Genomic DNA, 13080 nt, shown 5'->3' with positions numbered 1-13080 from the left:
AGTACAACTTTACCCTAATAAACGTCAAATAAAAAATTTGGAGGAAATACATAAGTAGAGGTTTAAACTATAGTTGCTAACTCCAAACACACATTCACACTCATATAGCCAACAAAACATGCATGTTTTGTGTGTTTTATACTCTATACTCAAACATAATATGGATATTTTTTATGAAAAAAATAGGAAACAAATAAAACTGGATCGTGGCGAACCTAACCTATCGTGTCGCACCTAAGGCACAGGCACATCACGACCGTTATAGGCCCTATGGACAACGGGAGCCATACTCGAGCCAAGCTAAACCATATTTGGCCACTTAACCTGTCGTATCGCACCTAAGGTCCAGGCACAACACTACCAGTATGGGCCCTATGGACAATGGGTTGAGCCATGCTAGGTGATGGGCCGCTCAACAGGCCCGACCCATTTGCTTGATCTCGACTCGTCTGCCATGTACACTAGTGATACACTTGTGCAGGCGGAGCTACCAGATGTTAGTGTAATAGAATTGTTAGGTCATCGATTGAGGTACATGAGTTTTCGATTTGGTAAATTTAGGAATATTAGGTTCAATTCGAGAACGTAGTTATTTGATTGAGAAAGGGAGAGACGCTAGCGCGGATATCCTTTGTGGCACCATCGTCCGTCACGCCTGTGATGTCTGAGGAGGCGAAGAGGGCCCTGTTGCCACCATCCTCGCAAGTCACAGAACTCAATTTTTAACTCTAGGTTTGAAATTAAATTTATGAGATATTTATGTCTACATGTTTACATGCTTATACACTAGTAAGAGAGTAAAATTATCAAGGTTATATTTTAATTTCATATAAGTTCCATGGAATATTGTAATATTATTTTTAATTTGGTACAGGCTTAGGCTTTGTTTGTTTGTGTTGGATTGGTGGGTCGGAACGATTCCTAACTGGATTGCTTCTCTAATTTATATAAATTTTGATTAACTAGAACGATTCCGGATGCAATCCGATATAAACGAACAAGACCTTAACAATAACAGGACATCCCGTGCTTCTCTACATGTGCAATCATCGCAATTTGCAACCATCCGAATCCGACGGGCCAAATCAAGGCTGTAAAAAGCTTTGTAACTCAGCTTAGCTAGCTGCCTTTGCAAGATTTTGTCAGCTCGGGTAATTCAACTCAGAACCAACTCCGAATACAAAGTTCTATGTAGCATTATATATTTATATACATAATACGGGCATAAAATCCCAGAAAGTTACCAGTTTTCAACAAGTTTTGGTTCTTTAGCCTTACTGTTTGGCGGATGAAACCAAGTCCTGAATACTGACCTCTTATGCATACTTAGACAGTTAGACCCCCCAAAAAAATCAGCTATCAGGCTACAGATCCATTTCACATCATACATCCGGGAGTGGCCTCAAAACTATGGGAAGGCCGAACTTAGGCTGGAGCGTGATATAATCCACAGGCGCGTGCACGTAGCTCGAGGAAAGCGTGAAGGAGAACTTCTTCAGGATCATGGCCATCACCGACTTGGCTTCCAGCATCGCGAAGTTCTGGCCGATGCATGCCCTCGGCCCGATCGAGAACGACAGAAGAGCCTGCGGGGTCTTGGCCGCGTTCGTGACCCCGTTCTGAAACCTCAACGGATCGAAGTCATTGGCGTTGTCGCCCCAGACCTCTCTGTCTCGGTGGAGGAACGGGACAGGTATGGCGATCCCGTTGCCTTTCGGTATGCTGAGGCTGCCCAGCCTTATGTCGGAGGTAGGCTTTCTTAGCATGAGCATGACAGGGCCGTAGAGTCTCAGTGTCTCGAGGAGCACCATCGTCATCTGCAATGTAATGGCAACAACCTTCGATGTCAGCAGCAGCTAAAGATCGCGGTCAAGACATTTAAGATTCATGCAGTAGTCACAAGTAGATGCGGTACCTCATTGAATTTGTTAAGCGTGTCTGCAGTAGGGTTTGCCTGTCCACACTCTCTCAGGACCTCGTCCCTTAGCCGTTGCTGCCATTCCGGGTACACGCTGAGCAAGAACATTGTCCAGGTGAGCAGATGGGACGTGGTCTCGTGGCCTGCGAAGAAGAATGTCTTGCACTCGTCTATGATCTCGTCCATGGTCAGGCTCGACTCGTCCCGTTCCCCTCCTCCTCGTTCCGCTGTGAGCCAGGCCTCGAGCATCAGGCCGAGCAGGTCGTCTCCGTATCCACTACTCCTCCCATTGGATGCCACCCGCGACTGTATGATCGCCGTGAGCGTCGTCTTCATCTTCTTTTCTAGCGCCCACTTGAGCCTGTTGTTCTTGGTAGGGAGATACCTGGAAGTAGTAAAGAACTCAATCAACCAAACCGTCGTTTGGATGTACAGAAAAGGCAAAGACCGATTACTGGTGACCAAGAAGAGGCAAGAAAAGAAATAGAGATCGACTTGCTTGAATCCTGGCAGCTGCACGTTGAGGAGAGTCGCCATGGCGAGCGCCAGGAGCTGCTTCTGCGTATGGAACACCTCTTTGCCCTCCTTGTAGCTGCTTCCGAAACCGGTGTGGGAGATAACGTCCGCCGTCAGGTCCTGGAACTGCTTGCTGAACTCCACTTGCACTTCTCCCCTCCCACCGTCCTCGCTGGATCTGCTGGCTGCGAGCTGTTCCCACCGCTTGATCAGTGGCTCAGCACAGCTGACCATCGTCTCCGTCATCATCTTACGAAACCGGCCATGAACGAATGCATTTCAGACAACGTGTCGCCCACCGGTGGGGAGATCTGAGATGAGCACTGAGATGAATCTAGGAGATTATTAATTAATTGTCACCTTGAGCTTGTCCATGGCGAAGGCTGGGTTGACCACCCTCCGATGGCGCACCCAGTCGGTGCCTTCCACCAGGACCAGCCCTTTGCCGAGCATTGCCAGGATAGTCGGGTGGGCGTCGTCCTTGAAGAAATGACCCGACTTGTTGAAAAGAACCTGCCTTACCGACTCGTAGTCGAAGAGGCAGACCCGGGGCCGCGGACCCATCCAGTACAGGAATGGCTCCCCTGCGCGGCGTTGGAACAAAAACCTTCAGTTTCAATTCCATGCCAAGCCGGAGAGAGTTAAAACTGGTACCCAGCCATGAGTTTAATTTCAGTGTTCGTTTTGCCTGAGCAACTCAACTACAGTACAGAAAAGTAGTGCTAGCGTGGAAGTAGTGAAAAAATATATCAAGCATAGCAGGAACAGATCAACAGAGCATAGATGATCAATAACATCAAATCAGGAAGGAACTACGGATACAGGAGACGCATAGAAATAGATACATCCTGGATGACTGGACGAACAGACAGGCATACCTACCGTACTGCTGCTTCCAGGCGAGGAAGTGGGGCATCACCCTGGGGAGGTAGTTGTGGTCGCGGACGTCCAGCCGGAGCCCGTCGTCGGCCTCCGCCTTCATCCTCCTCATCTCGCGGTTGCAGCCGCTGAGGAAGCTGTAGGGCGGCCCGCGGACCCCCTGCGCCCTGAACATGCCGGCCACTGCGCGGGGCCGCCAAAGGAGGCGCACCACGACGTAGTCCCAGAGCCACGCCGCCGCCAGCGCCAGGAGCGCGGTCGCCGAGGCCAGGAGCAGCGTGGCCGCCATGCCCGCACACGGTTTGATCGCCTCGCACGCTGGGTGGGTGGGGGGAGGGGGGACTGCCTGTGTGAGAGGAGGTGCCGGTGCGCTGCCGTCTTTTTAACTCCTCCGTGCCGTCACTGCCGTGCAGTGTCGAGACGAGAGAGAACTGCTCCAAATTAAATAACGAAGAGGACTGTTTCCGCCGAAAATTGTATCCTTTTCCCTGCAGAAATCATCATCGTTAGCATAATCTTCCAGTCAGGGTCGTTAATTAGTTACGTTTCCGTTCATGCACTTTGATATTTATGAAGTTTAAGACTATGTGGATGTCAGTCTGTACTAATGTTAAATAATCTTTATATTATTATATTTTTGAGCACTCTGCAATGATGAATCATTTATGTAATTGATGTGTACGTGAGTTTTAATTATGTTCGGTTTGACTTCTGAAAACAGGTGTAACCGTTGGAAGTTAACCGCAACTTATAAGAGGGCGAGAAAGCTATAAGATGTTATGAACTTTTGACCCTGAGCCTGTTAAAAGTTACCTGACCGTTGAAAGTTAATTGTTTCGGCGCAGTGGGATATGAATAGCATCATGGCTTACAAGCAAAGATTGAAAGATATATCATAATTGATTAAACTTCTATCTATAAACAATAATTAATTTGATATCTATCTATAGCAATTATACAATAATTCTAAATATATAATTAGAGATCGTACCAATGACGTTTAAATATATTTTATGTTTTAATAGTAATAGTTTGGATTAAAAAATGCATCAAATTATAGCCCGGTAAAGAAACATGTGCCCCTATTCTTTTTAGGCTCCTATTCTTACTAGGCTCTAGAGAATACAGTAAAAAGGGGGAGTGTCATCCAAAATTATATGCAAGGAGAAGATTGATGTAATGGATGAGTTCAAAGGTTTGCGTTTAAGACATTGAGGGGAGCAGGGACTAAAATTTAGTCTATATCGGATATCTAAATATTAGTTAATTATAAGTCTAATAATGGCATAAACCATGGATAATTAATGCCATTGACGATGTGACATGTGAGAAATAAAAATTACATAGAGTTATAAGTACGTATGTGTTCAATGCTTCAAGCACTTCAGACTAAAAGAGAGAGTTGTGAAATCTGAGAGCATGGGTGTAAAGTATTTTCACATTTTCTATGCAATACTATGATTTTTAGTAATACCATAATATTTTATAGCATAAGACGTTTGTTTGCATTCCTAAAACTATATTAGATACCCTGATATTTTTTAGAGTATTAGAAACTCTAATCTAATCCAATTTTTTCGTGGCATAGCTATCTTTTGGCTAATCAATATCAAACATTTGATTTGGCCAGGACTAAATCTAATCCGTGGAATCAAACGGAGCAGAGTAGGGATGCGGTGGAGGGGGCTTGGTAGCGTGTTACCCCGGTCCAACCATACCGCTAGTCCGCCGCGTAGGCTAACCAAACCAACCAAGGTTGTAGTCCCAAACCCCACCCGGGCCGCCGGGCGCAAGCGGTCGAGCTCGAGCTCGAGCCCAATCCATCGGAAACCCCCAACCCTAGCCTCCGACTCGAGCCGATCGACCCCGATCCGATCTAATGTTCCCCACCGTCGACGACCCCTCCGCCGCCGGCGCCATGGTGTCGGCCTCCTTCCCTGACGCCGACGCCTACGGCAACGGCGACTCCGACGACCTCGACTTCCCCGTGGACCCAAACCCTAACCCCGTGTTCTCCTCTCCCGCCGCCCCCGCGTCCGCCGGCGCGGCCGGGGAGCGGCGCCCACTGTTCCAGCGCCTGTGGACGGACGAGGACGAGATCGTGATCCTGCGCGCCTTCGCCGAGTTCACGGCGCAGCGGGGCACCGCCTTCGCGTCGCACCAATACGACACCACCCCCTTCTACGAGGACATGCGCCGCCGCCTCAACACCGGCTTCACCAAGAACCAGCTCGTGGAGAAGATCCGCCGCCTCAAGCGCAAGTACCGCAACTGCGTCGAGCGCCTCCGCGTCGCCGGCGCCGGCTTCAACTTCCGCTCCCCGCACGAGCAGGCCATCTTCGAGATCGCCCGCACCATCTGGCGCCCCGCCTCCGACAAGCACGGCCGCGACTCCGACGACGAGGGCGGCGGCGGCGGCAACAACGCCCACGACGCCACCTTCGCCATGGACGCTGCCACCTTCGCCATCGACGCCGCCCTCGCCGCCGCCAACGGGGGGTCCGCCAAGTCCCCTACCTCGAGGCCACGACGTGGCCGCCGCCGCCGCACGGGCGACTTCCCCGCCGACGCGGTCCCGGAGACGACGCTCGCGCTGCCGCCGGCGCCCATGCCGGTGATGACCGAGGACGTGCTCCCCTCGTTCCCGCAGGTGACTGCGGCAGCGGTCATGGACGGCGGCTGCGGCGTCAGCGTGGACCCAGCCTCTGGGCTGCCGGCCGCGCTGTCAACAGCTGCGGCGGCAGCGGCCGTCTCCGGCAGCAGCACCGCGGAGAACCCCATCCTGGCGGCGCTGTTCAAGGAGATGGTGCACGCGATGCTGAGCGTCGGCGTCGGCGGCAGCACGGCGCTTCTGGGGCTGGAGCCGCCGCCCCCCATCGCTGGGGTGCCGATGGAAGGGGAGAAGTGGCGGCAGCAGCGGATCCAGGAGCTGGAGGTGTACCTGCGTCGGATCGACCTGCTGCAAGACCAGGCGAGGGCGGCGCTGGACGAACTCAGGTCCGCCCCGCACGCCGGAGGAATGAACACCTGATGATCAGCAGCTCCAGAGTCGCGTCGTCTTGCAGATAGCGCATCGTCCATAACCATGAGAAAAGATCATTTTTACCGGTAGATTTCTCTAGGCTCGAGCAGCAGCAGCAGAAGGGGAGTTTCGTCTGTAATTCTCATTTTCTGTCTGCGCTGCAGACTAAGCCGCCTGGTCTTCTCTTATTTTATATATAATAACTTATATAAAGATTGTCCTATCGTGCGTGCCTAATGTATCCTATTTAAAATTTACAAAAGAACGTGACCTGAGCTACTAATGCCAGTCTTTTCACTGCACATGGAATATCTTCGCATCGCTAGCTGTTGATGCAACCAGACAGTAGCCAAGGGTATCGAACAGCTCCCCACCCCAGATACAGGAGACGCCTCATGGTTGCTAGTAATTGGATACAATGAATATTGGAGGAAAGTTTGAGTGCATCAAAGAATTTCGCATCACTCTAAAAAAAGTGATGCTAAACGGTTGTATGATAGTCACATACTCACATGACACTATCTCAGACTTATCAGCTAGTAGCATCAACTGTCTATAGGGACAAAATATTGTAGAAACCGTATCCGCAGCTAGATTAAAGCCGCAACAAACATGGTGGATGATACTTTGGTCCTCGGAGTCGAAGCATCGTCGTGATCAACAATGAATATCAGAGGATGACATTCTGTAGCCCAACTAGAGATGCACAGACCCAAGTTCAATCCAATTTCAGACACCACTGTGCCAGAGCCACTCAGGAGACACATAAAAAAGCTTTACTTTTCTGTCTTGCTCTTCTCAAAATAATATAGAACTTCCTATGCAGATAGCAAAAATGCTGGGACCTGCGTTGCTCCGGTAGTACCGGGGGCAAATCCATTCACGTCCTTTGATACACAGACCTGATACCTCCCTTGATTGACCTATCACTGTCACACAAACTACCTACTCGATAACTTAATACTAATATTATGACTAATCATTTCACCTTTTTCTTGCTGCCACTCATCAGTAGTTCAGTAGTATCAGTAGTTGCAGAATCCTAGACGGCCACAGGAAAAGAAGATTTAACTTTTCCTGTACCATCAGTAGTTGCAGGATCCGCTGTTGCGTTTTAAGGACAGCGGCTGCCAGCCTGAAGAATGAGGCACGAGCCATTTCTTTCGAACAACAACGATATGCAGAACCTGGAGAATGTCGCCCAGTGCACACTGCTGCATGCACGACCTCTTCAAGATCATTGCAGCTTGGTACCTACAAGACAAAAAAAAGGAAATGCAGATATGTAGCTGGCATTCCACGGTAAAATGGCAGAAATCGTTAGCACAAAGGGAAGGTGCAAAATCCTGACCTTGACTGAGAATTCATCATTGCAGAGCGGCCGTCTGGAGATGAAATGTAGTTATAAACTGTTCCTAGCTCCTCTATGGGATTCTTTGATTTGGTATTTGTTACGTTCACGCATTTCCAGAGGCTCTCGTCTTTTGCAACAAATAACGGCATGTCGTTTAGTAATTTCTTCATAACGACAGCTTCATGGCGAATGGCAAGTTCAAGAGCCTTCTTAACATCAAAACCTGTTAAATTCAGCTCTCCGTAACATATACAGTCTGCAATGTTAGTTTCTGTTGGGAATATCTTCTCAGTCTTCAATATGCCCAAAGCTTGCAATATTATTCCAACTTTAGGCTCAGTAGAATTTGGCAGATGTCTTGGCTTATCTCCAGAGAGCTCAGAGGAGCTTTGCATATCACTGGACAGATTAGGTTGGTGCCAAATATAGTCGCTGAAAGGAGGTTGGCCACTTTGAGGATCACTAGAGTGATTCTGATAGCAGCTGGGGTTAGAATCCAAGTCAAAAGTTGATCTGTTCTCGCGAAAAACTACAGGATGTTCATAATTATCTAGCATGCACATTGAAGGACCATTAGTAGGTGGATCTTGAGCCCTGGTCTCAGTAGTTCCTTGAGGGCATTCAGAAATATTCAGTGTAGTAAAACCATTGCAAATATCATCCAAACCTTCAAAAGCTGAGCCACTGGAGAATGTTCGTGTTTGTGCAAAAGGAACACCATTATGCTCTACTGATGGCGAAGCAGCGCTGCCTCTATGCGAATTTATTGAGTCAGAATGACCATGCTCCATACTAGTACCTGAATTATGTTGCTCTGATAGCAGAGAAGACTGGGATTGCTGATATGTCTGATGGTACTGGCCACTACTAGCACCAAAAACAAAAGTTCTACTTTTGGCAGTGCACTGAAATGATGTGCTATTCTTACCAAAAATGGTTGTTGCTCCATCCTGATGCAAATTATCAGCAAGTAAAGATATATGATCCGATAACATCAGATTTGAGCCATTCACCTTTGCACTCTGAAGCAATTTAGAGCTTGACGATGCTGACAAAGATTGTTTTGGATATCTCAAAGTACTTCCGTTAGAATTATCAAAAGTTCTAGTAGACGGATTTATTTCATTGCTTGCTGAAGTTGTGAAAATATTTATACATTCTGCATATGGTTGCTCTTTATTGGTCTTATATTCATTTCCTAACCTCCCACTGCTATCACCGACATTAGAGCAAGAGTGGAGCTTATTCTGGGCTTCAGAAGATTTGAATTGCTGACATGTTGGATTATAATTGATGCCACAAACTTCAGAATCATGCGCCCTACTTGATGCATGCTCAGCTGATGGGCTAGGCTTTTTACTAAGGATGGACTCATGTGGTACTCTCACTAACTCAACTGATATGCTAGACTTCTCATCAAGGATGGTTTCATGTGGTACTTTCACTTGATGCAACTCAACTGATATGTTAGGCTTCTTACCAAGGATGGATTCATGTGGTGCTCTCATTTGATGCAAATGAGCAGAAGCTATAGGTTTTTGAGCTGATGAATGGGACCAAGTAGAAGTTGGCGATGCTAAAATAGAAGCTTTGTCTAGCTCAATTCTATTCTTCCCTACAGGACATTCAGGAACACCAATTGAACCAACCGGCTTGTTAGCAGAACCAAATGTGGTGTTTGTCTTCTTTACATACATCTGAAGTGGCTTCAACCCATGACGATTGACTGCCTTTCCCATATTACTGTCTGTTGTAAACTCAGAATGAAGCTTATTCTGCACTTCAGAGTATCTCAAATGCTGAGACATTCGATTACATTGACCATTATAAACACCAAAACTAAGAGTTTCATTTCTTGGCAAACACCCAGTTGATATGCCTGGCTTATCAGCACGGACAGGCTGGATTGTTGCTTCTGCTTGTGAATGAGCAGACAGCACATGTCTATAAGATGACAAGTTGGACAAAGTACGATTTTCCGGTGGAACTGTGGTATTCGCTTTTGCACCTTGTGTGGAGTCAGAACTTGATGATGATAATGATGAAACAGAATAATGGTCAACCTCACTCAGCGTCCTTCCTGTAGAACTTTCAAAAACTCCACCAGCTGGCACCACACGATCTTGACTAATTTCAGTTGCAGATGACTTACTTGCCTTCTTAACATACTTTTGAAGAGGTTTCACTCTAATTTGACTGTCTTCCTTTCCGTTACAATCACTCTTACCATAACCGAAACGAACCTTACTATTTGAACACTTCAAGGTATCTGAACTATTCGGATGCAGCTTGCAACCTAGCACACTTCTTGCAGGTGGCGGCTCTGGTAGCAGCAGCTCTCCTGCTGTAAGGTTTTCCCAGAGCCAGACCTTAGTAGCTGCAGCAGCAAGTACCTGAGATGATGCACTGGGAGGTCGTACTAGCAGGATATCATAGCGTTTCATCCTAAGTCGGTGAAGGAGATCAGAGAGATCTTCATCGCCGGATATAAGCAAGTAGCTGCCCGGTGGAGGATTGTCGAATGCCCAGAACAACATGTCGACAAGCATCCTCTTCTCACTGGTGTCTTTGCACCCTGCAAATGTCAGGTGAAACCGTGAGAGGGATTCGATTAGCAGCGGGAATTCAACTAGGCGGTAATGTGCTGAGAGCAGGAGGGGCAGAGTCAGTACTGTACCGGCGGGGACGTGGTTGAGGCATATGCCGGTGGCGGAGAGCGCTGCAAGGACGGGCGGGGGGACCTGGGCGGCGTCGCCATAGGCAGCGATCGAGACGGGGCCGACGTACCCCGCAACGGCGAGCGCGGCGATGAGGTTGTGGGCGATGCGGTGCGGGTTACAGCGGCCGCGGGGCACCGCGCACTTGTCGATGTTCCACCACACTGACGTCTTGGCCGTCGTCGCGACCGCCGCCGTATGAGCGCACTCTCCCATTGCATCCGCGGGTCCTATGGCGGTAAATCGCAGGGATGGTTTAGAGTTTCGCCGGCGGTGGAGCCGTCTGGGGCGGGTGGAGTTGTAATTTATTTGAAGCCGGCGCCGTCTCCGCCAAGGAACGAAGAGGAGGCAGAGCCAAATATGAGGAACCAGAGCCCTAGGGTGACCCGTTTAATTGAGTGGATCAGATCAATTCGTGCCTGTTTTATTTTACGCAATTTCAAAATTCAACCGGTCAGCCGGAGACAAAAGTCCGCTAAACACTTTCGTTTCAAAATAAATGTGCATCAATTACACTTTTCTAGATTTAATTTATAGACTAGTTAGTTGATCATACATTGATATGATATAGTTTCTATATAACTATATATTTAAATGATATATTTATTCAAACACAATTATATTCTTTATTTTATATATTTACATTATCTACTTTATATAATACAAACTGACATGAGTTATAGTGGTAAAAGTCAAACGTTTTATACTAAGTTTAATCGCTCGCGCTGCATTTGAGGAGGTGACACACAAAGAAACTTATACTTAAATATAGTACATATTATCTTATTTATTGTAAAAATATATTTACTATTGATCTAATAACATTTATTATAGACTATAAAGATTAATATGACCCTGTTTGGCACAGCTGCTGCTTGTTGAAAAAGCATGATAAGCTGGTAAAAAGCAGCTTCTACTTATTGGATGCTTTTAGTTCATTTTGAGAAGCAGCTGAACTGATAAGCTGCTGCAGAAGCTATCTGTTTGACAGAACTTCGGCTTAAATTTGTGAAGAAGCTAAAAATAAGTTGTGCCAAACAGGACCTATATATATATTATATTAAAAAGTTTAGTTTTGGAAAAGTGAGACGTACATTTATTTTTAAGACAGGGACGTTAAAGTATAATTTTCAATTAAATAGAAGTAGAGAAGAAAAGAACACCGTTTAATTAAAGTAAAAAAAATGTCACGCCCAAAAGAGTTTCACCAGCAAAATCGTCGTCCAGCCAAAGACGCATCAACGGCTCTCTAAAGAAAGTAAAAACAATATCCTGCACTAATAAAGATTGATCGTCAACAATCAACTGGACAGTTTAACTAATGTGGTTTTACAGTTTGTTATTTTAATCTTAAGTTAAACTTGTTAGAGAATCAAGTCTTGTTCTTGATTAAAGGACCCTTCACCGCGTATAGATAAAAGAGTGGACGAGACCAACATAGCAACCAACATTTATCGGTGCATTCTCGTCCCAACAAACCTAAATTAGACTTGATCTACTCTAACATGCTTAGTAAGAGAAAGACCATCAGCTTTGCACTACTACACCGACTCAGAGCATCTCCAAGAAACTCCTCATTTTTAGCTCTATATTTGACTATCTATTTAACTTTTCATAAAGATTACACTCTATATGTAGCATCTCACTCCAACAGACTATCTATCTAGTTTAGCTAGTCAGGTGGCTAGCCAAATTTGGCTAGTGAAAGAGTCAATTTGAAGAGCTAGATAGCTTGGCGAGTTAGATAGATAATCTGTTGGAGAGTTATTTTGCTATTGAGTAGCCAAAATTTAGCTTGGCGGGTTATTTAGCTAGTCTCTCACCACCATTGGTCTTGTCTGCTCTATGCCCCGGAGCCATTGTACATCTACGGTTCAATTATGACGCCCGCACTCACGCGGACATGTAGGCTTTAGCATGTCTACTTCGATTAACTCTAAGATCGAAGCTAATAGAGCCCGTTCTATATGTTCTAGTGGTTACTGATCAAGTGCTAGACCCTATAGGCTATAGAGTCTAACCATGGTATTAGAGCCAAGGTTTTGGAGCCTAAACCCTAACCCTAGAACCCAAACCCTCCGGATTTTAGGGTTAATATGAGAAAAGATGAGATAGCAAGATGAGATATGGAGATCCGTGAGTCAAAATGATAACTAGCCAAATAAGATTTCTCCTTCACGAGCTGGCTCGACTCAGCTCGATCAAGCAACGAAACCTGAGAATCAAACTCGGCTCAGCTTAGCATGAGCTCACGAGCCACTACGAGCCGAGCCATAACGTTCTAAGCTCGAGCCAGTTCATGAACGTGAGCTATTTTTCAGCCCATTATTATTGTAGCTAGGGATGAAAATGGGTCGGTATTATTTTAGCTAGGGATGGAAAAGGATCCAACAAAAACAAACGCCGAATAAACTTGACCAAATCCACGCTATGTGCACGATAACTGGACACCAGAAATGTTGCATTCTGAAGCTGACACGTCGACGAGAGGATGAAATCAGCTGCACTGGGAAAAACAATCTCACTTCTCACCCTCCCTCCAACCAATGACACACTTTTGGCAGGCATTTGGTTCAAAGAATTACACATTCTGCATTGAATCGATCCATTTTAACATTAATATTCATCGAATAATTTCAGTGAAAGATCATTCCTCATATTATATCGAACAAGC

At 46.5% G+C, this 13080-nt stretch overlaps 3 protein-coding genes across 4 annotated transcripts; 1 reads left to right on the top strand and 2 right to left on the bottom strand.

The window, feature by feature from the left end:
- Positions 1-1155: 1155 nt before the first annotated feature.
- LOC103635455 (cytochrome P450 709B1) lies at positions 1156-4476 on the bottom strand. Of its 2 annotated transcripts, none has more exons than XM_023301288.2 (5): positions 3317-4476; positions 2795-3018; positions 2418-2683; positions 1916-2303; positions 1156-1817 (listed from the first exon to the last, which is right to left on the bottom strand). In XM_023301288.2, exons 1-5 carry the CDS (start codon positions 3600-3602, stop codon positions 1383-1385), a joined length of 1599 nt encoding a protein of 532 aa, XP_023157056.1. In that variant the 5' UTR covers positions 3603-4476; the 3' UTR covers positions 1156-1382. The 2 variants fall into 2 exon arrangements, with proteins under 2 accessions (XP_023157056.1, XP_008656135.1); XM_008657913.4 differs by having other exon boundaries at positions 3313-3708.
- A 580-nt stretch (positions 4477-5056) lies between these two features.
- On the top strand, positions 5057-6558 carry LOC100275086 (uncharacterized). The gene has a single exon (NM_001149271.2). The coding sequence runs from the start codon at positions 5193-5195 to the stop codon at positions 6342-6344; it is 1152 nt and encodes a 383-aa protein (NP_001142743.1). The 5' UTR covers positions 5057-5192; the 3' UTR covers positions 6345-6558.
- A 207-nt stretch (positions 6559-6765) lies between these two features.
- Positions 6766-10681, bottom strand: LOC103635445 (uncharacterized). Its single transcript, NM_001353861.1, has 3 exons — positions 10367-10681; positions 7687-10264; positions 6766-7589 (listed from the first exon to the last, which is right to left on the bottom strand). The coding sequence occupies exons 1-3, from the start codon at positions 10620-10622 to the stop codon at positions 7421-7423; spliced, it is 3003 nt and encodes a 1000-aa protein (NP_001340790.1). The 5' UTR covers positions 10623-10681; the 3' UTR covers positions 6766-7420.
- Positions 10682-13080: the final 2399 nt, after the last annotated feature.

The sequence above is a fragment of the Zea mays genome, chromosome 1 (genome assembly GCF_902167145.1).
Source record: "Zea mays cultivar B73 chromosome 1, Zm-B73-REFERENCE-NAM-5.0, whole genome shotgun sequence".
NCBI lineage: Eukaryota > Viridiplantae > Streptophyta > Magnoliopsida > Poales > Poaceae > Zea > Zea mays.
This window is presented reverse-complemented; position numbering and strand designations above follow the sequence as displayed.

What these genes read in the sequence shown, in the direction of transcription:
- LOC103635455 (XM_023301288.2), bottom strand. Translation starts at nt 3,602, where the DNA reads ATGGCGGCCACGCTGCTCCTGGCCTCGGCGACCGCGCTCCTGGCGCTG. An exon ending in GTGCAGCTGCCAGGATTCAA is followed by an intron (nt 2,304 to 2,417) that starts GCAAGTCGATCT and finishes TACTACTTCCAG; the next exon opens with GTATCTCCCTACCAAGAACA. An exon ending in CGCTTAACAAATTCAATGAG is followed by an intron (nt 1,818 to 1,915) that starts GTACCGCATCTA and finishes ATTACATTGCAG; the next exon opens with ATGACGATGGTGCTCCTCGA.
- LOC100275086 (NM_001149271.2), top strand. Translation starts at nt 5,193, where the DNA reads ATGTTCCCCACCGTCGACGACCCCTCCGCCGCCGGCGCCATGGTGTCG.
- LOC103635445 (NM_001353861.1), bottom strand. Translation starts at nt 10,622, where the DNA reads ATGGGAGAGTGCGCTCATACGGCGGCGGTCGCGACGACGGCCAAGACG. An exon ending in CCTCAACCACGTCCCCGCCG is followed by an intron (nt 10,265 to 10,366) that starts GTACAGTACTGA and finishes TGACATTTGCAG; the next exon opens with GGTGCAAAGACACCAGTGAG. An exon ending in ATGATGAATTCTCAGTCAAG is followed by an intron (nt 7,590 to 7,686) that starts GTCAGGATTTTG and finishes TTTGTCTTGTAG; the next exon opens with GTACCAAGCTGCAATGATCT.